Source organism: Aureococcus anophagefferens (assembly GCF_000186865.1).
Source record: "Aureococcus anophagefferens unplaced genomic scaffold AURANscaffold_44, whole genome shotgun sequence".
Classification (NCBI taxonomy): Eukaryota; class Pelagophyceae; order Pelagomonadales; family Pelagomonadaceae; genus Aureococcus; species Aureococcus anophagefferens.
The window spans coordinates 43,426-66,110 of NW_008705599.1; the positions used below are offsets into that span (position 1 = coordinate 43,426).

Consider the following 22,685-nt stretch of genomic DNA (forward strand, 5'->3'; position numbering starts at 1 on the left):
GACGGCAAATTAGCAGACGTTGCACTAGTTCTTGAAGGGGACGCGCGCCCGACTTTGCGTAATGGCCGCTTGCGGGAGCGCAACCGGCACGGGCGATAAGACGCCCTGGGACGTGAGGAAGAAGCCCGTGACCCTCGCCTGGTCGCCGCCCGGCGAGAAGATCACGAGCGCGCGCATCTTCGTGACGACGTCGACGACCGTCGCCAAGGTGCTCAAGTCCTTCGCGTCGCGCTACGACCTGGGGCTGCCCGTCGCGTCGCTCTGCCTGCGGAACCGGGCCCGCGTGCTCCACCCGGACCTGCCGGTCCTCGCCCAGATCGAGGGCGACCTCGCCCAGCTCTGCGAGGTCGCGGAGCTCGCGGACGGTCCGCCGCTCGTCGGGCCGGACAAAATCGTCGCCGCGACAAGACAGGTCCACGAGACGAAGACGAACCACGGCGTCGTCGCCGCGGACCTCGAGCTCGACGGCGAGACCTACGACGAGGTGCGCGAGGAGCTCGTCGCCCGCGGGCTCCACGTCGCGGCCGCGCTGCTGCCGATCTTCGCCGAGGGCGCTCCGGAGCCGGCCGTCGTCGACCGCGTCGCCCGCGCGGCGGACCTGCGAGGCGAGGCGCGGGCCGTCGCCGCGGAGCGGCTCGCCCCGGCGCACGCCCTCGCGGCGCGTGAGGACGCCTGCGCGGTCATGGCGCGCGCGCCGTTCTTCGGCGACGGGCCGCTCTCCGGCGCGCCGGGCGCGCCGCCGGCGCGCTCCGCCGCCGACGTGCGGTCGCGCCTCGCCGACGCCGAGGCGTCCCTGGCCCTGCGCCTCTACAAGGAGGCCTACCGCCACCGCCACCGGCCCGCGCGGCTCGCGTCCCTGGCGCCGGCGAGGGCGCGCGCGAACGCGGCGTCCGCGCGGCTCTTCGCCACGGGCGCCGTCGTCGCCGCGCTCCGCCGCGACGGCTACGCCGCGGCGCCCAACGCCGCGCCCCTCGCCGACGTGCGCCTCGTCCGCGACCACTTCGAGGCCGCGTTCGCCGCGGGGCGCTTCGGCGCCGCGCGGACGGACCCGTGCAACGCCGGCTCGCACGCGGTCGTGCTCCCGCTCGCCGGCGAGGCGGGCGCGACGCCCGAGGCGACGGCGGCGCTCGGGCGCGTCTTCGGGCTGCTGGCCGGCTGCGCGGCGGAGCTCGAGGCCGCCGGTGGCCTCCGGCTCGCGGTGCCGGACGAGGTCCAGTGCGCGCGGTACCCGCCGGGCGCGCCGGGCTACCGGGCCCACCGCGACTGGTACCCGACGGAGCACGGCAACGACCGCGAGGTGACCCTGCTCCTCTACCTCAACGAGCACTGGACCGACGACGACGGCGGCGCGCTCGCGTTCCCGGCCTCGGGCGCCGCCGTGCGGCCCGAGGCGGGCACGCTCGTCGCCTTCCTCAGCCGCACCTGCGACCACCGCGTCGAGCCGGCGACGGCGCGGCCCCGCCTCGCCCTCACGCTCTGGCTCGACCGCCGCGCGGACACGGTCGCCGTCGTCAAGTAAGGACATTTACCTTCAAGCGCGTCTTCAAGCCTAAAGAACTCCGAGGAAGGCATGTGAGGTGTCCTTGTGAAGTGGGCTGCTGCGCTAGCCCATAACACGTCGCAGGCGACGCAAACACCGCCCCGGCACTCGCTAATACGACCCAGCACGCGACGATGCACCGGGAGCCCTACGAGGAGGTGCAGGAGGCGCCGGAGGACGCGGAGGAGACGTCCCCCGTCGACGCGGCGCTGGAGGAGGCGGGCTTCAACGCCGTCAGCGTGGAGGTGCTGCTCATCACGGGCCTCGGCTGGTTCGCCGACGGCCTCGAGACGTCGGCGCTGTCCGTGCTGCTGCCCGCGCTCGCGACGGAATTTTCCGCGACGGCGGGCGAGCTCGCGGCGTTCGCGTCCGCCGTCGCCGCGGGGCAGGCCGTCGGCGCCTTCGGCTGGGGCGCCGTCGCCGACGCGCGGGGCCGCCGCGGCGCCTTCGTCGCGTCGCTCGCCCTGGCCGCGTCCGTGGACGCGGCCGCGGGCTCCGCGCCGTCGTTCCGATGGCTCCTCGCGCTCAAGGCGCTCGCGGGCGTCGGCTGCGGCGGCAACCTGCCCATCGCCGTCACGCTCGCGTCGGAGCTCCTCCCGCCGCGCCGCCGCGAGACCTGTGGGGTCGGCCCGCGTCCCCCTCGCTCGTCCGCGCTCTCTCGCGACGCGGCGTCCCGCAGGCGTCGTGCTCATGCACGTCTTCTACGAGCTCGGCGAGCTCTCGGCCATCGGGCTCGCCGCGCTGCTCCTCCCGGGCCGCTGGCGCCTCTTCGTGTCGCTGCTGGGCGCGCCGACGGCCGTCGCGGCGGTCCTCGGCGCGCTTCGCCTGCCCGAGAGCCCGCGCTGGCTCTGGGCGCGCGGCGACCGCGGCAAGGCCGCGGCCGCGCTGGACCGCGTCGCGCGGCGGCGGCCCGGCCCCACGCCCGACGACAAGCCCCGCGTCGTCGCGTCGAACGGCGCGGCCGCCGCGGTCCGGCGCCTCTGGGACCTCCGGGCGACGACGGCGACGATGGCCTTTTGCTGGTTCGCGCTCCAGGCGCGTCGTTTCTCGCGCCGCGCCGCTCGCGCACCCGCCGCGCCGCGCAGGTCGGCAGCGGCTGGGTCACGTGGGCGCCGGAGATCGCGGCGACGCGGGACCTGCGGTCCGGGCCGACGTACGCCGTGCTCGCGGCCGCGCGCGTCCTCGCCTGCACCGTGTTCCTCCTCGCGTCCGCGCTCGTCGAGCGGCACGGGCCCTGGCCGACGCTCCTCGGCTTCCTGGCGTGCACGACGGCCGCGTCCGGCGGCCTCGCGGCGCTGCTCGCGCGGCGGTCGACGACGACGGAGCTCCGCTTCGGCGCGGCCTACTGCGCGCTGACCTTCTTCTTCAACGGCGTCTGGCCCGTGCTCTACGTCGTCACGCCGGCGGCCTTCCCGACGGACGCGCGCGGCGCGGGGTTTGGGGCGGCGAACGTCGGCAAGCAGCTCGGGGCCGTCGCGCTGCCCCTCGTCGCCGGCGCGCTGCTCCACCGGTCGCTCCTCGCGCTCGGGCTCGTGCTCACGGGCGGCTGGCTCCTCGGCGCGGCCGCGGCGGCGGTCCAGGCGCGGCGGCCCGCGTACCTCGCGCGAGGGGGGGAGGAAGACCGGGCGGACGGCGTCGACGCGGACTCGCCCCTCGTCTAAGGGGACTGAGCCTATCGGGCGGAGGGAGTCGACGCGGACTCGCCCCTAGGCCTCGTCTAACGGGACGACTCGGACGCGCGCGCGGACGGCGCCGACGCGGACTCGCCCCTCGTCTAAGGGGACGACGCGACGGGGGCGACGCCGACGCGCCCCTCGTTCTCGCTTCCTAGGCTTAGTCCCAGAGGCGGCCGACGGGCGCGTCTTCGGCCTCGGCCGCGGCGGCGAGGACGACGGCCTCGACGTCCGCGCGGACCTCGTCCACGGTGCGCGCGGCGTCGAGGACGCGCCAGGACGGCCCGCGGAGGTCGACGAAGTGCTGCGCGACGCGCTTCTGCATGGCGCTCTCCTCGTAGCGCTCGTCGCCGAAGCCGCCGCGCGCCTCGGCCTTGGCCGCGGGGATCTCGAGGAAGACGACGACGTCCGGCTTCGGCAGGCCCGCGTCGGGCGCCTTGCACCAGTCGAGGTCGTCGATGTTCGGCTTCGCCGCGGAGAAGGCGACGCCGGAGAAGGCGTAGCGGTCGCAGACGACGTCGACGCCCGACGCGAGCGCGCGCTCGATCTTCGCGGCCTCGTCCCACCGGTTCGCGGAGAAGAGGAGGTGCACGGCGCGGTCGTCGAGCTCGAGCTCGCGCTTCAGGTACTTGTCGATGAGCTGGCCGATGCCCGTCGACCGCTCGGGGAAGCGCCGCAGCTCCGCGCTGCGGCCCTTGGCCCGCAGGCCCTCGACGAGGAGTTTACATTGCGTCGACTTGCCGCTGCGGTCCACGCCCTCGAAGACGACGAAGACGCCGCGCTTCGTCGTGGCGAGGACGGCCATGGCGCTGCACAGGAGTGAGAGGAGGAGGCGGTGGAGCGTCGTCGTCGTGCTCTCTCTAGCAGGCCATGCTCTGTTTGAAAAAAAACTCCACAAAACCAACCTCCCACCCAGGCCGCCACAAGCCTCGTCGCACGCCACCGCCCACGACGCCCGCACGCCCTCCGTCGACGCCCGTGCGACCCGACAAACGCCTAGAACGACACCCGCGCGACCGCCCGCACCCATGGCCCGCTCGAGCAAGATCCAGCGGCTTTTGGGCCCCGACTGGTCCATCAAGTTCATGAAGGCCGACGGCGACTGCTACTACGCGGCCATCTCGGCAGCCCTCGAGAACGACTTCACGGTCCAGGCCCTGCGCGACGTCGTCGCGGACGCGTGCACCGAGGAGACGCTGACGATGATGCGTCTCGCGCAGCGGACGGGCTGCGGGTCCTACGACCATTTGCGCAAGATCGACGACGTCGAGGAGCTGAAGCGCCGCATCCGCGTCACGGGCGGCAACACGTCCGCGGGCCAGTGCGTCTGGGCCTGCGACTTCTCCATCCAGACCGTCGCGGAGCACCTCGGCCTCGCGGTGCTCATCCTCGACGAGGCCGCGCCCTGGGGGAGCCAGTACGTGTCGATCCTCCCGGACGCGCCGCCGGACCGCGTCGTCTGCCTCCAGCGCACGCGGCGCCAGCACTACAACCTGCTGGTCCGCGGCGAGACGACGTTCTTCGACGCGGCGGACGAGGACCTCGGCGCGCGCTGGCCCGCCTTCGGCCGGCGCTACGGGAGCGGCGGCGGCGGCGACGCGCCCGCGGCGGCGGAGGACGCGCCCGCGGCGAAGCGCCGGCGACGGTAGGCGCGGCGTAAGTGTAGCCAGGCAGTGCCACAGGCTCGCGTATCACTATAAAAAACTTTATAGACAGTTTTTGGAGGTGTTCTGGGATCACTGCTCACTCCGCCTTGATGTCGCGCCACTCGATGTAGTGCGCGTGGCCCGCCTCGTCGCGAAGCGCCTCGATCGACTGGAGACCGAGCTGGAGTTCGGAGACGTGCGCTTCGAGGCCGTGGCTGAACGTGAAGGCGTCGACGACGATGACCGACAGATTGATGTTCCTGTAGCCCGCGGATTCCTTGGAATCGAACGCCGTCGTCAACGAATTTTTGCTGCCGACGACGACGAGCGGCGAGTCACGGAGAGACTCGACGAAGGAGATCATGTCGTCCAGCGTGTCGAATTTGCAGATGGTGCGCACGAGGTCCACGAGGCGAGACGCGTCTCCCCCGTAGCTCCGGTAGAGCTTCTCGATCGCGCGCGCACGACTCTTGATGGCGCCGACGCGGTGCTCGCCGCGTCCGACCCGCGCCGCGACGAGTCCCTGGAAGTGCTGATTCAGCGCGGCCGCCTGCGCCAACAACACGGGGAGGTCGTCGACGACCTGCATGTGCTTGCGGCTGCCCGTGATCTTGCGCACGTATCCGAGCTTCTCCAGCGCTTTCGCCCGCGGCGTCTTGGGCTCGAGGGAGGGCCGTCGGCCGTTGACAGGCGGTCGCGCCAGGAGAGGGGTCGCTTCCCGCGCGACCGCCCCCCCGACGGCGGTCTCGAGATCGTCGAGCTTGGCGACGAACTCGTGCCCGCGGGTCAGTCGTTCCCAAAGCTGGTCGTACCGCGAGCCGTCGGCGGCCACCACCTGGTCGGCGTCGCGCGCATTTTTTCGTCGTCGTAATTCCAAATAGACCCCGAGAGCTGCGGCAATAATTGCCCAAAACGGCGCCCCGGAAGTTTGTTTTTGGCAATGATCCAACGACGCCATTGCTACGCAACTCAACGCCCAAAAACCACAAACGAATTTGAGCCTTGAAGTCGCCACGGAGTACCGCATCGCATAGGAATCGACTGAGGCCGCGACCAAGAAGCCATTCGTGGCGAAAGTCAGCGTGGATGCAGCTTGTTGTTGAACGCGGCAGTCGCGCGGGATAGCGAACCACATGACAGAAGTGGCCATTGTAATGGCACCAGACCATATACCAACGACGACGAGCGTGTGGCGCGCGGCACGGCGGCGCCGGAGGGTCAAAAAGTACCTGCGGCGGCGGCGCGTCGACGGCCGCGGCGTCGTGATGGTTCCGCGCGGGCTTTCATACTGTCGGCACAGTAGAAGAATGCCAGAGACCAAACGGTTGATGCCGTCCTGTCGAATGTGAGCCTTGGCGATCGCCGCGGGAAGAGAGGCTGACGGCAAAGCTCCAAATAGACAACAGAATTGTTACAATCGCAAGGACCGTCCATGCCACCATCACCATGCGGCTCTCGCCCCCGAAGTATCCCGCGTGCAGCGTCACCGCCTCGGCGTACTCCATGCCGCGCCGCATCATGGCTCGCACCTCATCGATGCGCGCCGCGCGCAGGTCCAGCGTCGGTTCCTTGAACGTGCACGCTGGCGGGGGGACGAGGCCGCCGGTCTCGACGTCTTCGTCCGGCAGCGCTACCTCCGCGACGGGGACGATTTCAATCTTGCGCATGCTCAACGTCGCGCGTTTGCCTCGTGCGTGGATGGGTGCGGCTGCTGCGCGCTATTCCACCAACACGAGCCCGAAGGACCGCTGGGAATATCGACCTCGGAGTTGCCCGGACGATGGACTTGTCGTTGGCGGCCGCCCGTGGGCTGTGGAATGCCGTGGGCGCGCCGCTCGGATTTGTGAAGGCATGGTTCCGAGCTATAGGCGCCGCCGCCCGGGGCGCGCCGATTGGTTCTTTTCGGGCAGCCTCTCGACCATACTCGTCGACGCCATGAAGCTCTCCCTGCTGGCTCTGGCGCCGCTGGCGGCGGCCGGCGGCGGCGCGCGCGGCGCGATATCGGAGACGCTGGCCGACAAGCTGCGCGACCAGGGGCTGCCCGTCGCCATCGACTTCCTGAATGCCTTCAAGGTCCCGGACCTGCCGGGGAGCTGGGGCATTTGGTCGTACGGCGTCACGGACATCGCCCTCTGGAACGTCGGCGCGGACGCGGACATCGCGCTCTCGCCCGTGAACGGCGCGGCGGGCGCCGTGCTCACGCTCTCGAATCTGAAGCTATCGGTGCAGGGGCACGTCTACGTGGGACCCATCCCGTCGCTGAGCGGCGAGGCGAGCACGAACGCGGACGGCACGTCGGCCTCCGTCGCCATCTCCGTGACGGCAGCGAACGGCGTGCCCGCGCTCGGCCTCGGGTCCTGCTCCGCGGACGTGCAAATCGCGGACATCGCCGTGAACGTCGACGGGCTCGGCGTGCTCGACGGCTTGGTCGAAGTCATCGCGGACCACTTCAAGGGCTACTTGGTCGACGCGATCAAGGACGCCATCTGCTCCACAGGCGCGACCGCGTTGATCTCGAACGTGAACGGCTTTTTATCGACGTACGATTACGAGTGGTCGACCGCGGGCGTTCTGCCCGCGCCGTGGGACGGAGCCGTCCTGGACTACCACCTGGCGGCGCCGCCGCCCGCGGAGACGGACCCGACGCTGTACGCCGACGTCGTGGCCGAGGCCTTCGAGGAAGACGGCACCAAGTCCGGGCTCGCCGCGCCGGAGCTCCCGGAGGTCGACATGTCGGCGCGCGACGCGTCGGTAGTTGCGACGGCCTTCCCGGTGAACACGGCGCTGTGGACGTTCTTCGCGCAGGGCGCCCTCGCCTACGACGTGCCCCGGACTTTGGTGCCCGCCGGCAAGTGGTACGACGTCGACGTGCTGTCCACGAACTCGGCGCTGTATCGGGTGCTCATGCCGAAGCTGCACGACGCGTACCCGGACCGGAACCTGACGCTCCGGATCCGCGCGGCCGGCGCGCCGCCGACCGTGGAGCTCGCCGCGGGCCGTGCCCTCGTCAACGCGTCGCGCGTGGACCTGACCTTTGTCGTCGCGCCGGCGAACGCGACGGACGATCCCGTCGAGGCGTTCACGCTGACGGGGCCCTTCTCGACGACCGCGGCCGCGGCCGCCTACACGGACGCGGACGGCGCGGCCAAGGTCAACGCGACGGTCGCGGAGGTCGACCTCGACCTCGCGGCGGGCGAGTCACACTTCGGCGACATCGGGCCCGCGTTCCTCGCGGAGATCTCCAAGCCCGCCGTCGCGATCGTCAACGACGTCGCGCTGCCCAAGCTCAACGCGTTCCTCGGCGCGGGCTTCGCGCTTCCCGTCATCGACGCGGACGTCGCGGGCTACCACCTCCACGTCGCCTTCACGGAGCCCGAGCTCGCCCTCGACGCCGGCTACGCCCTCGTCGCCACGGACGCGGACATCAAGGTCACGAAGAACGACGCCTAGCTACGGTAACTTGCAGGAATGCTGCTGTGCACCATCGACCTGGAAATAGGCAGCCCATTCTGCGATGAAGCTCGGATTACTCGCGCTCGCGGCCGCCGCCGCCGCGGGCGACAACCTGCCGCAGGTGCCCTACCACGCGCGGGGCGCTCGCACGGGCTTCAGCATGGTGCCGCGGTCGTCCTACGCGAGCCAGACCATGGACGTGTTCCTCGACATGTTCTGCGAGGATTCCAAGGCCACGTGGCCGACGCTCAAGGCCCTGGCCGCGAAGAGGCCCGACGTCGATATCCGCATCCAGCTCTTCCCGCTGCCCTATAACTTTGGGACGTGGATCCCGGCCCAGGCCTGCACCGCGGCCGCGCTCCTGACGAACTCGTCGGCGACGTTCGTGAAATGCGTCGACGTCATGTACAGCGGCACGAACCAGCACGACGTCAAGACGCTCGCGCTCGTCAACGGCACGACGACGGACATCATCGACGCGCTCGTCGCGCTCCTCGCGGCGCCGCTCGGCATCCCCGGCGACGAGCTCCGCAAGAACGTCGAGAGCGACATGGAATCCGGCCCGCCGTCCTACACGTTCACGAAGCGGTCCCTCAAGTACGGCCAGAGCAACGGGATCTTCGCGACGCCGTCGGTCCTGCTCAACGGCGTCCAGATCTACGGCGCCGACCACGAGCACGACGGCGTCCACGCCGAGGGCGGCTGGATCACCATGGCCCTCGCGGACTGGGAGGCCATGCTCGACCTGCCGACGGGCTATCCCGAGTTCTAAGTTACGGCGCGCCCGCGGCGTCCGCGTCCCGCTCGACGCGGGGGGTTGCGGACGTGCATGTTGCCGTCTCGTTGATGGTCAACAAGCCTTCAAGATCCAATCGCGACTGCGCGGCCCGCGTCCGCACCAGGTCCTCGCACTCCCCATCAACACCGCTCCCCAACACCGCACGCGAGACGATGAGCAAGAAGCATGCCAAGAACGACCTCGAGAAGGCCGGCGCTGCCTCCGCCGCGGTGCCGCAGGGAGCTTCGCCGCCGACGTACATCGGCCAAGCAGGCTGCGCCGTGGCTCGGCTCCACGCGATCATGCTCGGATTCTTCGTCGTTATGGGCAGCGCGCAAGAGCTAGGCGATGCAGTAGCACTTGAGGGTCGGGTGCACCGTCCGAGTCTGGCGCAGCTGCCAGAGGCCGACGACGGTCTCTTTGGAAAGGCGCGGCTCCCGCGCGAAGCTCGGGAGTACCTGCGCGCGGCGCCGTCGAACCACTCAAGGATTCTCTTCGATGGAACCATCTTTTCTCGCGGCACAAGCAACCGCGCAGGGGGGACCGTGCTTGAGTGGGCGACGGGCGTCGAGGTTCAAGTAGCATGCCCCGACACGTCTGGATCGCGCCGAGTCTCTTATTCGGGCCTGCGTGACGCTGCCCAATTCGCATATCAGCCTGGTGGTGGTTATGCCAGCTTCGAAGGCTGGCTTGAACGCGCCCGCCTGCGTCCTCTCCGCCGCGCGGCATCGCGCGCGCGACGCGACGCGCGCGCGCGCAGGAGAACACATCGAGGAGTACTGGTACAACGGGTTCGGTCAATACATTGGCTCCTCGGTGGCGAAGATCATGATGCGAGACGGCGTCGTCGCGCTTGCCTTTCGAGGGTCAGATGACCAAGCCGACTGGATAGACAACCTCGATGCTGCCGAGACATCCAGAAATGGTGTGACCGTTCACGACGGGTTCCTTACATACATGGAGGCTCTCGAGGATGACATCAATGCCGAACGATCATGGCTCAGCAGCCAATGCGGCAATGATTTCGATTTCGTGGTCGGGCATTCGCTTGGTGGGGCAGCAGCATCGCTTTATGGTCAATTCAACTACGAGGTTCTTGGATTGGATGGCTACGGTGAGAACGGCGTAGTGACATTTGGAGCGCCGCGAACGAACACCGGCACTACCTCAGCTTGTTCACTCCAAGGTGTCAGATTCTACCATTCCCAAGATTTTGTGACGTCCATGCCGCCGGGCCAATGGTATCACGCGGTGCCGTATGGATCCCATTACGATCCTGCGGGCTACGATCAAGATCCATCGGCAGGCGTTGGATACCGATGTTCCTGCGATGGGGCATGTCATTGCGGCTGGGCAAGCTGTGCATGCTCGCGCGGCAATTGGTTTTGCTTACAACATGGACTGACCTATTCCACGGCGGCTGGCGACGGATACTCAGACTCGTCCACGAGCGGGGGTGGTTCGTGGATCCCGAGCAGCAGCATGCAGCTCCCGTTCTACGGCGGTGGCGGCGGCGACGGTGGCGGCGGCGGCTCGTGCCCGTCGACCTGCCAAGACGAGACGTGTGAACATTGGAACCAGTACGGCTACTCCTGCGAAGAACTCGAGTCGGACTACGGCTGCGACTGCTCTGGATGTGCATGCGCTGGTGACGGCTACGGCGGTGACGACGGCGGTGGCGGCGGCTCGTGTCCGTCGACCTGCCAAGACGAGACGTGTGAACATTGGAACCAGCACGGCTACTCCTGCGAGGAGCTCGAGTCGGACTACGGCTGCGACTGCTCTGGATGTGCATGCGACTATTACTACGATGACGACGACGACGACGACGATGACGACGACGACGACGACGACGACGACGACGACGATGACGATGTTTCTGGCTCGTGTCTCTACTCGAGCTGCGCTGGCTATACGTGCGACTACTGGGGGGGCAACACGTGCGAAGAGCTCGAGTCGGACTACGGCTGTGACTGCTCTGGGTGCGCGTGTGTCAATGATGACATCGGCTGGGACACCACTCCCAAGCCCACGCCCCGGCCTACGCCCCGGCCCACGCCCCGGCCCACGCCCCGGCCCACGCCCCGGCCCTCGCCCAAGCCCTCGCCCAAGCCCTCGCCCAAGCCCTCGCTCGAGTCGATGGATGGATCGTGCGAGGATTCGGCGTCCTACACGGACCCCGTGTATGGAGACAGCTGTGACGCATGGGTCGGTTGGTCCTGCGACTTCTACTGGTTTTCATCCGAGCTCGAAGCCAATTGCCCGGTGGCGTGCGGGATCTGCTCTGGGGACGACGACGAGTGCACTGACTCGACGAGCTGGTACTATAAAAAGGCAAAGCGGGACTGCTCTTACGTTGCGAAGAAGTCGTCGCGTTGCAAGTCCAAGGTCAAAGACGAAACTGACGTGACAAGCGCTGAAGCGTGCCCCGTCGCTTGTGGAACATGTCCGGGGTCGTGTGTCGACAGCACCTCGTGGTATTCGAAGAAGTCAAAGAATGATTGCTCCTTCGTCGCCAAAAAATCGAAGCGCTGCAAGAGCAAGGTCAAGGATGCCAGTGGCATCAAGAGCAAGGTAGCGTGTCCCGTCGCCTGCGACGAGTGCTAGGCCCTATAGTACGTTTCTCTCGCGCTGCCCCCGACAGGATAGGCCATTAAACATCCGCTTCGTGGTCTGCCGCCGGCGGCGGCGCGCGGCCGCGAGAGACACCAGCCGTCCCCGTTGCCCTCGTCGTCGCCCCGGCGGGATATGCTATCCCCGTCCTCCGTCCCACGTTTAGGGCGCGGCCGCGGCGTCCGCGTCCCGCTCGACGCGGGGCGTGAGGAAGAGGGACGTGTTCCGGACGGGGGCGAAGCGCGGCGGCGCCTCCGCGGATCGTAGGACGACCGTGACGTTGTGGATGCCCATCTGGAGGCTGCCGAGGTCGTAGGTGAGGCGGTAGGGCTCGGGGTCGCTCGAGCCCCTGGCGCGCGCCTGCGGCGGGATCTGCACGCGGCCCGCGTCGCCGCCGAGCAGCATGCCCCGGTCGAGCCAGACCTCGACGTCGACGGCGCCGTTCGCCGCCGCGCGGCCCAGGGCGTCGCCGAACTGCCACTCGACCATGGGGTCCGTCGTGAGGCCCTCGTGGGGCGGGCGCAGGATGGCCAAATCCGCCGGCTTCGGGAAGACGTCGTGGAAGCGCGCCGCGCTGAGCTCGTGGGGCTCCCGGGCGACGTACGCGAGGGCCGGCGCGCCCCAGACGAGCAGCGCGACGACGACGGAGAGGCAGCCGAAAAACCGCTCGCGGAGGTCGCGGTCGCCGTCGTACTCGCGCAGGCACGCGGCGTCGTCGTCGGCCTTCTTCTTCCTCGCGGCCTTCTTCGGCGCGGGCGCCCTCTTCGGCGGCGGCGCGACGTCGACGGGCGGCGGCTTGCGGACGGCGTCCTTCGCGGCCGCGGGCCGGCGCCGCGGCGCGGGCGCGGGCGCGTCCTCGGCCTCGAGGCCCTCCCAGCGGTTCACGGCGCGCCGGTGGATGTCGACGGCGGCCTTGCGCGCCCTCGCGGCCTCGGCGGACAGCGCGCCGTGGCCGCGCTTGCTCTTGACGACCTCCATGGCCTCCGCCGGCGTCGGCTCGCGCCGCGCCGGAGGCCGCGGCGGCGGCGGCGCGGGCGCCTTGGGCGGCGGCGCGGGCGCCCTCGGCGGCGGCGGCGCGCGCTTCGGCGGCGCCGCGGGCGCCTTCTTCGGCGGCGGCGGCCGCGCGGGCTCCGGCGGCGGCGCGCGCGCGGGCGGCGGCACCGCGGCGGCGGCGGCGGCCCACGAGGTCGCCGCCGGCGGCGCCGGCTCCTCGGGCCGCGGCGGCGCCGGCGGCGGCGACGGCTTCTTCTTCTTCGGCGCCCGGGCGGCCTCCCCGGGCGTGGCGCCGGAGCCGCTGGCTTCGCTGGCTTCTTCGGCTCCTCCGCGAGCGGCGCCTCGCCGCCGCCCGACGCGTCGCCGCGCGGCGTGCTCGCCGGCGTGCTGCTCCGCGACCGGTTCGACCAGACGGCGCCGCGCGGGCTCGGCGCGGGCGAAGGCAAAGCGGCCTCGGAACGCGGCGATCGACAGTCCTTTTGCTCCTCCATCGCGTTCACTGGGCAGCCCCCCGGGGCCCCGGGGCCGCGATGCGGCATCGAGCCGGCTTCGAGCAGTCGGCGAGTCCTTATGCCCCCTCGGGCAGACCCGGTCATCATGCGGCCACCGCGGCGCGACCCCGACGGAGGCATCCAGTGCTATTACGCCCTACGCGACCTTGACCGCGCGCACCATCGCCGTAAGGCAGATCTTCAGCGCAAGCAGCTGAGCTCGCGACTTGTACTCAGACGTCCCTCATACTCGACGCGCCCGCCGTCGCGCCATCGTACTCAGATGGCCCTCATGTTCCTCCGGTCGCCTTTGCAGCCGTGCTCCAACGGGGACGCGGCGCTCGCCAAGGACGAGGAGCTGCTCCACGCGCTCGACGGCGTGGGCTGCTCCGTGGCCCGCCAGGACCCCGAGGAGGGCCGCGAGCTCGAGGCCTGGGGCCGGGGCGCGCTGCGCATCACGTCGCAGCGCGCGCTCTGGCAGCGCGACGCGCCGCCGCCGGCCGACGCGGCGGACCCGGCCATGGGCGGCTTCGCCGTGCGCGTGCGCCACGTGGGCCTCCACGCGATCACGCGCGATCCCGAGACGTTCCCCGAGCCGTGCCTCTACGCGCAGCTGCTGCTCGACGACTTCCCCGAGGACCCGTCGCACCCGACGGAGCTCTTCTTCGCGCCGGCCGACGGCGACGCGCTCCAGGACCTCTTCGACGCCTTCTCCCGGGCCGCGATGCTGAACCCGGACAGCGACGAGGAGGAGGACGACGACGACGCGATGATCTCGCTGGGCGACGACGGCGCGCTCATGCGCGGCGTCGGCCTCGAGGACGACCTGGGCATCGACGACGACGCCGCGGCGGCCATGCTGCGGCGCTTCGACGACATGCTCACGGTGGACCCGGGGGTGCCGCAGCCGGCGCTGCCGATGGGCGCGCCCGGCCAGTTCGACGACGCGGACGAAGGGGGCGGCGACGAGTACGCGTATTAAGAAGGATCGTCGTACTCTAAAAACAGGGCTATACACACGGCCTACTTGGCGACGCCGGCCCAGGTCGCCTTCTTCTTCGCGGCCTCCCGCTTCTCGTCGGCGACGATCGCGCGGACGGACGACGACGCCGCGGCCTTGCTCGCGCTCCAGGGCGCGGGCGTCGGCGCGGGCGGCTTCTTGTCGCCGCGGAGGAACGCCGACAGCGGCACGCCGGTCGTCGGCGAGTCCGGCGGCGAGGAAGAAGCCGGCCACGACGGACCGGAGGTCGTCCTCGCCCGCGAGGAGGGAGTCCTCGCCGCCGTCGCCGTCGTCGCTCCGGCCATGACGGACCGGAGGTCGGCCTTGGCCGCGGGCGCGGCGCCCCAGCCCCGGGGCGCGGCCCGCGGCGGCGGCGGCGGCGGCGCGGGCGCCGCGGCGGCGCTCAGCGGCCGCCAGGCCGCGCGCTTGCGCCGCGGCGGCGTCGGCGCCTCGGGCGTCGCCTCGGGCTCCTCGGCGCGCGGCGGCCGCGGCGCCGCGGGCTCGACGCGGAAGCGCCGCAGGAGCGCGTCCTGGAGGTCGTCGTCGCGCGGGCTCGACGGCTCCTCGCTTTCGCCGCCGCCCGCGATGGCCGCGGAAAAGTCCGGCGGCGGGCAGAGCTCGTGGCCCAGGTGCTCGCGCGGCGAATGGTAGCGGCCCGCGTCGCCGCAGCCCCGCAGGTGCTCGCGGAGCTGGGACAGGGGCACCTTCGCGCCGCAGTGGCAGGTCCCCGCGCGCTTCTTGAGCCGGGCCCGCGTCGCCGCCGCCACCACGACCGTACAGCTCTTCGCCGCGCCGTCGTAGAACGGCGCGCGGCACACGGGGCACTTGACGTCGCTCGCGCGCTTGGCGCGCTTCGCGACGCCGGCGACGCAGGCGCGGCAGAACTCGTGGCGGCAGGGCAGGGCCACGGGCAGCTCGAGCACCTCGCGGCAGCACGCGCACTCGAACGCGTCCTCGAATCGCACGTTCTCGAGGGCCGCGTAGATGGCGTCGGCGCGCTGGCGCTTCAGCTCGAAGCCGAGGAGCAGCGCCGACCAGGCCGCCCTCGCGGCCTCCGCGGCGTCGCGCCGCGAGAGCTTCGCGCGCTCCTCGTCCGTCAATCGCTCGTCGGCCTCGAGGCGCGCGTCGAGCGCGGCGATGCCGCGGAGCGCCTTCTCGACCTTGCGCAGGGCCCGCTCGGCGTCGGCCTCCGTCGGCGCGCGCGCGGCGTCGGCCGCCGGCTCCTCCGCGGCCTTCTCCGCCCGGCGGCGCCGGCGGCGCTCCATGTTGCGCCGCGCCGCGCGGCTCAGCTCCGGCTCCGGCTCGCTCAGGTCGTCGAAGGAGCCCGCGGACGTGGAGCGGCGCCGCCGCTCCACGGGCTCCCAATCATCCGTCGCTGCGTCGTCGGCCATGCTCCCGCCCCGGGAGCGGTCGATTCGAGCCGACGAATCGGACGCCGTCGACGTCGGTGGTAACCAAATCTGCAAGGCAGCTCACATCCAGGATGTCCTGCTCCATCCCTTCACCCAAAGCCATCGCCGAAGTTGCAGTGCGAGATGTGTCGTCGATTCGCGCAAGATAGACGCCCAACCATGTACGCCGCACTCTATGCAATCGTCGCTTTCGCCTCCCTGCAAGCTATCAATGCCGCCAAGCCGAAGAAATGCAAGGAATTCAAGTGCTACGGGAAGAAGGACATGGTGCCGCGGTCGCCCTACTTCAACCCGCGCGAGGACGGCACCTGCCCCGACGGCGTGTCGCCGGCGCTCGCGCCCTGCTGCTTCGCGCGCGACGCCTGCGCGGGCCTCTGCGGCGCGACGGAGGAGCTCTGCACGGCGGACTTCGCCTCGTGCGCCGCCGCGGCGTGCGACGCCGTCGACGACCTCGACGACGCGGACCAGTGCCACGCGGACGCGAAGATGGGCGGCGAGGCGCCCTGGCGCGAGGGCTGCCCGGGCCACGCCGCGGAGCAGAAGAAGCGCTGCGAGTGCGTCCCGCGCGGCGCCGAGGCGGCGAAGCGGAGGACGCAGATCCTCGAGCACGTCTACCGGCGCTACAACGGCACGGACGTCGACGGCGCGAAGCTCGAGGCTCTCGTCGACAAGGCCGACAAGCCCGCCAAGTACGCCGCGCTCCTCCTGAAGCTCGCGGCCAAGTACCCGGCGCTGCTGCGCGACGCGCAGCCCCCGAAACCGAAGAAAGAGAAGGCGAAACCGCCGCCGAAACCGGCGAAGCAGGAGAAGCGGGACGAGGCGCCGACGCCCGACGCGAGCGCCGAGGCGACGGCCGAGACCGTCGAGGCGGACGACGGCGTCGACGACGACGCCGCCGCCGAGAACGAGGACGAGGAGGTCATCGATCTCGACGCGGAGTTGTAGCGCGGGGTCGTAAAATTGGCAGTCGTCTTTTTCTCCAGAGAGAGCAAACTAGCAACCCTCCATTTAGTCCCGCGGCCGCTGCGTGCCGCGCAGGGGCAGGTTGTGCGGGTGGACCGACGGCGCGCGCGGGCCCGCGTCTCCCAGGCGGAAGTCGACGGTGACGCGGTACTGGCGCGCGGCGACGGACGACGTGCCCGCGCGCGCGCAGTGGAGGACGTGGCAGCCCGCGCCAAAGGCCGCGCACTCGCGCTCGAGGAACGCCCGCGTCCGCGCGCAGTCCGGCAGCTCGCGGTCCGCCGCGAAGTCCGTCCAGTGGACGACGGACGTCGGCGTCAGCAGCGGCAGCAGCGCCCGCAAAAAGAGCGCGCCGTCGGGCCCGCCGCCGCCGTCGCCGCCGTCGTCGGCGTCGTCCGCGTCGCCGTCGACGCGGTCGCCGTCGCGCCGGCCCTTGGGCCGCGGGCAGGTGACGCGGTCGAACGTCTCGCCCGAATCCGCGCGGCGCCGCAGCTCCAAAAGCGCGTCGTCCGTGACGATCTCGAGCTTGTCCGCCACACGATCCCCCTTGCTGCGCCGGAGCGTCTGCCGCGACCGCGCGAGGCAGGCCGTCGCGACGGCGTTCGACTCCACGGCGACGACCCTTTCGCACGCCGTCTTCGCCGCGATGAGCAGCGCCTCGGGCCCGCAGCCCGCGAAGAGACAGAGCACGCGCTCCCCGCGCCCGACGGCCTTGGAGATGCGCAGGCGCTCCGTGGCGAGGCGCGGCGAGAAGAAGCAAGAATTGAGATCGACGACGATGGCGACGTCGTGCTCTTTGTGCGTCGTCACGAGCGGCGACCGCCTGCCCCCGCCGAGGATCGCGAACGGCTCCGACGGCGCGCAGGCCGCGCCGCCCGACGCGAGCGTCTGGCCCGCCGCCGGCGCGACGACGACGCGCAGCTTCGCGTTGGACGCGAGCGCGCGCGCCGCGACGGCCGCGCCGTCCTCGCCGTCGCGGAGCGGCCGCCGCAGGCACGCGACGTCGCCGACGGCGTCGTAGCGCAGCTTGCCGCCCGCCGACGGCGCGCCGTCGTCGTCGTCCTCGCGCGCCGCCTCGAACGCGGCCAGCGCCGCGCGCAGGTCCGCCTCGAAGCGCGCGATCTTCGCCCAGTTGCGGTCGTGCTTGTCGTTGACCAACGCGGTCAGCCAGTCGACGTGGCGGTCGCGGAACAGACTTTGGCCGTCTTCGTCGCGCAGCGGCATGTCCAGGCCCTCGTCGCCGACGATCGCCACGCAGACGCCGTCGGCCGTGAAGTTCGCGGACTGGAGGCCCACGTTCTTGAACACGGTCCGCGCCGACCGCATCAAAGCGTTCGCGGCGGCCGCGTCCGCGCAGCGCACGTGCAGGATGAACGGCTCGAAGCGGAGCCAGAGCGCGCCGCCGTCGGTCCGCTCGGCGCCGAGCGGCGCCGCGGCGAAGCTCGCGTGCTCCTCGCGCGCGTCCGCGGCCAAAAAGTACGCGGCGTCGACGCGGTCGTGGCTCACGCGGCCCCGGCTGAAGGCCGCCGTCGCCTTGACGCCCTCGCCGCGCCAGAGGTAGCAGCGCCCGCTGCAGGACGACAGCGTGAAGAGCCAGGCGCTGTCGTTGACGGCGCCGCAGACGGACACGGCGCGCGGGTCGATGCGGCCGGCGCTCGACTTGTCGCACTTCGTCAGGGCCTGCTCCTTGGCGTTGGCGAAGGCGGCGCAAGGCATCGTGTTTGTTTTCATAGCAAGTGGATGGTGGCAACCAGGGTAGCGACGAGAATGGCAGTGGGCAGCGCGATCCTAGGCAGTGACAGCTCCATCGCTCAATGAGCTGTGGACAAAAAGCAACGAGGCATCGAGAGGCATCGAAACCGAGAGAGGTTTGCGCTGTCGCCCATCGGTTTGCGCCGTCGCGCCATCTTCAGCTCGATGCACCAGTCCATTGCCAGCAATATCCACTTCTCGCCACGGCCGGGGCTGGTTCGGCCGCCTCGCCTGCGGCATAGCTGGTTATCGTCGAACAGCATGGATCCGTCGTCGCCGCGCCCCAAGGGCGGCGCCGGGACGGCGTCCGTGCGCCTCGCCGTCGCGGCGCCCCTGAAGAACCTGCCCGTGGCCTTCGACGTCCTCGAGCGCGACATGGTCGTGCGCAGCGTCGAGCGACAGGAGTGCTTTTTCGCGTGAATTTCGCCTGAAGATGTGAAGAAATCCGACCCCGTCGCACTTGGTAGGTCGTGCGCCACGGCGTGTCCGAGGCCCATCTTTATGATCTGGCCCACATGCTCAAGCAGCAGGTCGACTACGCCGCGGCGCCGCCGGACGCGGCGGGCGCCGTGGAGCCCCTCGTGGAGAAGGCGGCGGCCGAGAAGGCGACCTTCCCCTACATGTCCACCATGTTCTCCATGGAGGACAAGGCCGCGAAGGCCAAGGCCGACGCCGACCGGGCCCGGGCGCGCGCGGACGCGGTCGAGGCGCGGCGCCGGGCCTGGGAGGCCTGGCTCGTCGGCGCCTACGAGAACCTGGCGGCGGTCCAGTCCGAGGCCTTCGCCGACTTCTTCGAGGACGGCGACGGCGCCGGCGAGGGCTTGTACGGCCGCGGCGAGGCGCAGGGATCGGGCGACGCGGCGATCGCGCGCGCCGCGCGGACGCGGCGCCTCGTCGCCGAGGCCAACGCCGCCGCCGTCACGAAGGAGCGCGAGGCGCTCAAGGCGACGCTGCGCGAGCGCGAGGCGGCCATCGCCGCGCTCTTGGGCGAGTCGGAGCTCGAGTCCGCCAAGGAGTCGCGCGCCGTCGCCGCGCTCCGCGCGCGGCGGTCCGCGCTCGAGAGCTTCGTCGAGGAGCAGACGCTGGAGAGCGACCGGCGCGCCGAGGTGCGCGAGGCCGCCGCCGCGCACCGCGAGCGGCTCCGCGACGAGGTGCGCCGCGCGGGCGAGACCGCGGACCGGGCGCGCGACGACGTCGCCGCGGGCCGCGACCGCCACGCCGCGGAGAAGGCGGCCTTCGAGGCCAAGTCGGACCTCCTCGAGCGCGCCGTCGACGCCGCCGCGGCGTCGCACCGCGCCGCGGCCGAGCGCATGGGCGCCGCGGAGGAGCGCGCGTCGCGCGCGCGCGCGCGGCTCAGCAGCCGCCAGGCGGACGCGGCGGCCGCGGCGCACGAGGCGACGCGCGCCCTCGAGGCCTGGACGAACCTCGAGCGGGGCGAGCTGCCCCGGGGCGGCCGCGACAAGGACCAGGCGGCGAAGACGCGCGAGGACGCGGACCGCCTCGCGGCCGAGCACCGCCGCGCGTCCAAGGCGCGCGCGACGCTGCTCGCCGTCGAGGCGTCGCGGCGCCGCGACGAGGCCGCCGCCGTCCACGCGCTCGCCAAGCTCCTCGTCTTCGACGACGACGCGGACGCCGCGACGCCGCCCGAGGCGCCCGCGCGCGACGAGACCGGCGGCCCCGAGGACGTGTCCGAGCCGCCGCCGCAGCAGCTCCCGGACGCGACGACGGGCCGCATGCCGAGCCGCGCGGGCAGCGCGCCGGGCCACCGCCTCGTGTCGACCTACGCGTCCGCGGCGGCCGCCATCGACGACGAGCTCGCGCGTTCCCGCAAGGAGGACGCGCGCCTCGAGCGGCTCCTGGCCAACGAGCTCGAGAACGCCGTCTCCGGCGAGTCGGCGCTGACGCGCGTCCACGTCGGCTCCCTCAAGCGCCGCGACGAGCTCAAGGCCGCCGCGTCGGCCGCGCGCCGCGACCTCGCGTCGTGCGAGGCCGCGCGCGAGGCGACGGCCGGCGACCTCGAGGAGGCGTCGGACGCCCAGTCCCGCGCGCGCGACGTGCTCGGCGCCGCCGAGGCGGACCTGAAGGCGGCCCAGGGCGCGCTGAAGGACCACGCGGCGTCGACGCACGGCACGAAGCTCCGCCACGCGCTCGACGCGGACGAGCACGTGCTCGCGCGCCACGAGTCCGCCAAGTTCTCCGTCGCCGACGCGCTGGCCGCCGCGGGCGACGACATCAAGATCGACGGGCTCAAGTGCCTGCCCCACGTCCTCGACCTCGCGAAGAACGAGATCATCCTCGTCGACGACCAGATCGACGGCCACGAGGCGAAGAAGGCGGCGCTCCGCAAGGACATCGCGGACGTCCACGCGGACTGGGAGACCGAGTCCGTCTCCCTCCGGGCCAAGCTCCACGGCGCCGAGTGCCAGCTCAAGCTCCTCAGCGACGACGCGCGCGCCGCGGAGATGGTCCAGCGGGACATCCTCGAGACCGGCTCCATCTGAGCGGACGTTCCCCCCGCTCTCCCCCTTTTTCGTCTAAGATCCGGTCGCCAGCAGGGTGCGCTCCCGCCTTAGGTCGCGCGGCGGCTCGGGCGGCGGCTCGGGGTGGTGAGCCGCCGCCGTCATTTCGCCCGCGCGGACGGGGTCGCGTCGCTCGCGCGCCTCTCGGGCGCGGGTCCTAGCCTCAGCCGCCGCCGCCGCCCGGGCGCGTGCGCCGCGTCGGCTGGTAGCCGCCGCCGCCGGCGAACCCGCGGAGCCCGCCGGAGCCGCCCTCGAACGCGGCCGGCGCCGGCTTCGGCCTCGGCTTCGGCTTCGGCTTCGGCGGCGGCGGGTTGTTCTTGACGTCCTCGGCCAGCGTGTGCTGCTGTCGGTCGACGACCTCCCGCCGTTTCCGGTCCAGCGCCTCGCGGCGCGCCGGGTTCTGCGCCGCCGCGAGGGACCGCGCGTGGCTCAGCTCCTCGAGCTTTGGCCGCACGACGAAGACGACGACGAGCGCGGCGCCGACGCAGTACCAGCCGTAGGACTGCAGGAAGGCGCCGGCCTCGCCGACGGGGTCCATGGCGTCGGTGACGGCGCGCGGCAGTGGCGCTGTTGGCAGCAGCAGCAGACGAAGCCGGTCTCGGTGCACCTTCGCGGCTCCGCAGCGTCAACAACCTGAAGTTGAGCCGCAGGGCAGCCCATGGACCAGCAGAATCCGGCCGAAGAGGAGGCCGCGACGCCGCGAAAGTCGTCGCTGGCGGACCTGCTCTTCGGCGCGGAAGTCGACGAGCCGGCGCGGACGCCGCCGCCGCTGCCGCCGCGGCCGCCGCCGCCGTCGGCGGCCTTCACCGAGGCCGGCGAGAGCGACGACGAGGCCGACGCGCCGGAGGAGCTCCGCGCCGCGCCGATCGACGAGCGCGACGCGCGCGCCGCGGCGCCGCCGCGCGCCGAGGCCGTCCTCGACGAGCTCCTCGGCGACGCGGCCGGCGTCGCGGCCGTCGTCGCCTACCTGCGCGAAAAGCGGCCCGACGTCGTCGCCGCGCTCGCCGACGCCGACTCCGAGTCCGACGGCGACGCGCCGGCGGCGAAGCGCGTCACCTTCGCGGAGCTCCGGGAGGCCCACGCGGCCGGGTTCGAGCGCTCGTTCTCGGGCTTCCGGACCGTCGGCGACTCGTCGGACGACGAGAGCGACGGGAGCGACGCGTCCGACGACGACGACGACCGCGGCGGCGCCCGCGCGCCCCGCGACGTCCTCGGCGAGCTCCTCGCGCGCACCGAGAACCAGGCCTGCGCGGACTGCGGCGCCGACGAGCCCACGTGGGCGTCGACGACGCTCGGCTGCTTCGTGTGCACGGCCTGCAGCGGCGTCCACCGGAGCCTCGGCGCGCACTTGAGTTTGGTGCTTTCTTGTCGCCTCGACGACGCCCAGTGCGCGGCGGCGTCTCGACTTCATTTTCGAAAGACTCACCGAAGCGTTCTTAGGTGGACGCCGGCGCGGCTGCGGCGCGTGGCGGCGCGGGGCAACGGCGCGGTCAACGAGAAATTCGAGTTCCACGTGCCGGCCGCGTGGCCCAAGCCCCACGCGGCCGAGGGCCGCGACTACCGCGAGCGCTACGTCCGGGAGAAGTACGAGCGCCGCGGCTTCCTCCGGCGGCGGCGGAAGCCCGCGGCGCTCCGCGCGGCGCCCGGCGGCGCGCTGGCGGCGGGCGCGGGCGGCGTCGAGTTCGTCGGCTTCGTCGCCTGCAAGCTGAGCGCCGCGCGCGACCTTTTGGACGTCGGCAAGACGGCGCTGTCGCCCGCGACGAAGCTCACGGCCGTGCTGCGCCTCGGCGACCAGACCGTGCGGTCCGTCGCGAACTTTAGGGGCGAGCGCGGCGCGTCGCCCATCTGCTGGGAC

The 22,685-nt window shown here is 71.7% G+C and overlaps 8 protein-coding genes across 8 annotated transcripts; 5 read left to right on the forward strand and 3 right to left on the reverse strand.

The window, feature by feature from the left end:
- Positions 1-61: 61 nt before the first annotated feature.
- Positions 62-3,201, forward strand: AURANDRAFT_67591 (hypothetical protein; the record flags this gene model as incomplete). The annotated part of the gene is made up of 4 exons (XM_009043089.1): positions 62-1,501; positions 1,666-2,158; positions 2,220-2,509; positions 2,626-3,201. 4 exons carry the CDS (start codon positions 62-64, stop codon positions 3,199-3,201), a joined length of 2,799 nt encoding a protein of 932 aa, XP_009041337.1.
- Positions 3,202-3,373: 172 nt separating this feature from the next.
- Positions 3,374-4,018, reverse strand: AURANDRAFT_33306 (hypothetical protein; the record flags this gene model as incomplete). Its single annotated transcript, XM_009043141.1, has 1 exon — positions 3,374-4,018. The coding sequence occupies one exon, from the start codon at positions 4,016-4,018 to the stop codon at positions 3,374-3,376; it is 645 nt and encodes a 214-aa protein (XP_009041389.1).
- A 223-nt stretch (positions 4,019-4,241) lies between these two features.
- On the forward strand, positions 4,242-4,862 carry AURANDRAFT_67592 (hypothetical protein; the record flags this gene model as incomplete). Its single annotated transcript, XM_009043090.1, has 1 exon — positions 4,242-4,862. One exon carries the CDS (start codon positions 4,242-4,244, stop codon positions 4,860-4,862), a length of 621 nt encoding a protein of 206 aa, XP_009041338.1.
- A 94-nt stretch (positions 4,863-4,956) lies between these two features.
- On the reverse strand, positions 4,957-5,448 carry AURANDRAFT_67593 (hypothetical protein; the record flags this gene model as incomplete). Its single annotated transcript, XM_009043140.1, has 1 exon — positions 4,957-5,448. One exon carries the CDS (start codon positions 5,446-5,448, stop codon positions 4,957-4,959), a length of 492 nt encoding a protein of 163 aa, XP_009041388.1.
- A 1,346-nt stretch (positions 5,449-6,794) lies between these two features.
- AURANDRAFT_67594 (hypothetical protein) lies at positions 6,795-9,084 on the forward strand (the record flags this gene model as incomplete). Its single annotated transcript, XM_009043091.1, has 2 exons — positions 6,795-8,288; positions 8,359-9,084. The coding sequence occupies 2 exons, from the start codon at positions 6,795-6,797 to the stop codon at positions 9,082-9,084; spliced, it is 2,220 nt and encodes a 739-aa protein (XP_009041339.1).
- A 2,781-nt stretch (positions 9,085-11,865) lies between these two features.
- Positions 11,866-18,275, reverse strand: AURANDRAFT_67595 (hypothetical protein; the record flags this gene model as incomplete). The annotated part of the gene is made up of 3 exons (XM_009043139.1): positions 11,866-12,763; positions 14,500-15,647; positions 16,659-18,275. The coding sequence occupies 3 exons, from the start codon at positions 18,273-18,275 to the stop codon at positions 11,866-11,868; spliced, it is 3,663 nt and encodes a 1,220-aa protein (XP_009041387.1).
- A 111-nt stretch (positions 18,276-18,386) lies between these two features.
- Positions 18,387-20,776, forward strand: AURANDRAFT_72633 (hypothetical protein; the record flags this gene model as incomplete). Its single annotated transcript, XM_009043092.1, has 2 exons — positions 18,387-18,689; positions 18,779-20,776. Coding segments are annotated over 2 exons (2,211 nt in total), but the record flags the coding sequence as incomplete, so codon positions are not given.
- A 1,255-nt stretch (positions 20,777-22,031) lies between these two features.
- AURANDRAFT_33312 (hypothetical protein) lies at positions 22,032-22,208 on the forward strand (the record flags this gene model as incomplete). Its single annotated transcript, XM_009043093.1, has 1 exon — positions 22,032-22,208. A coding segment is annotated over one exon (177 nt), but the record flags the coding sequence as incomplete, so codon positions are not given.
- Positions 22,209-22,685: the final 477 nt, after the last annotated feature.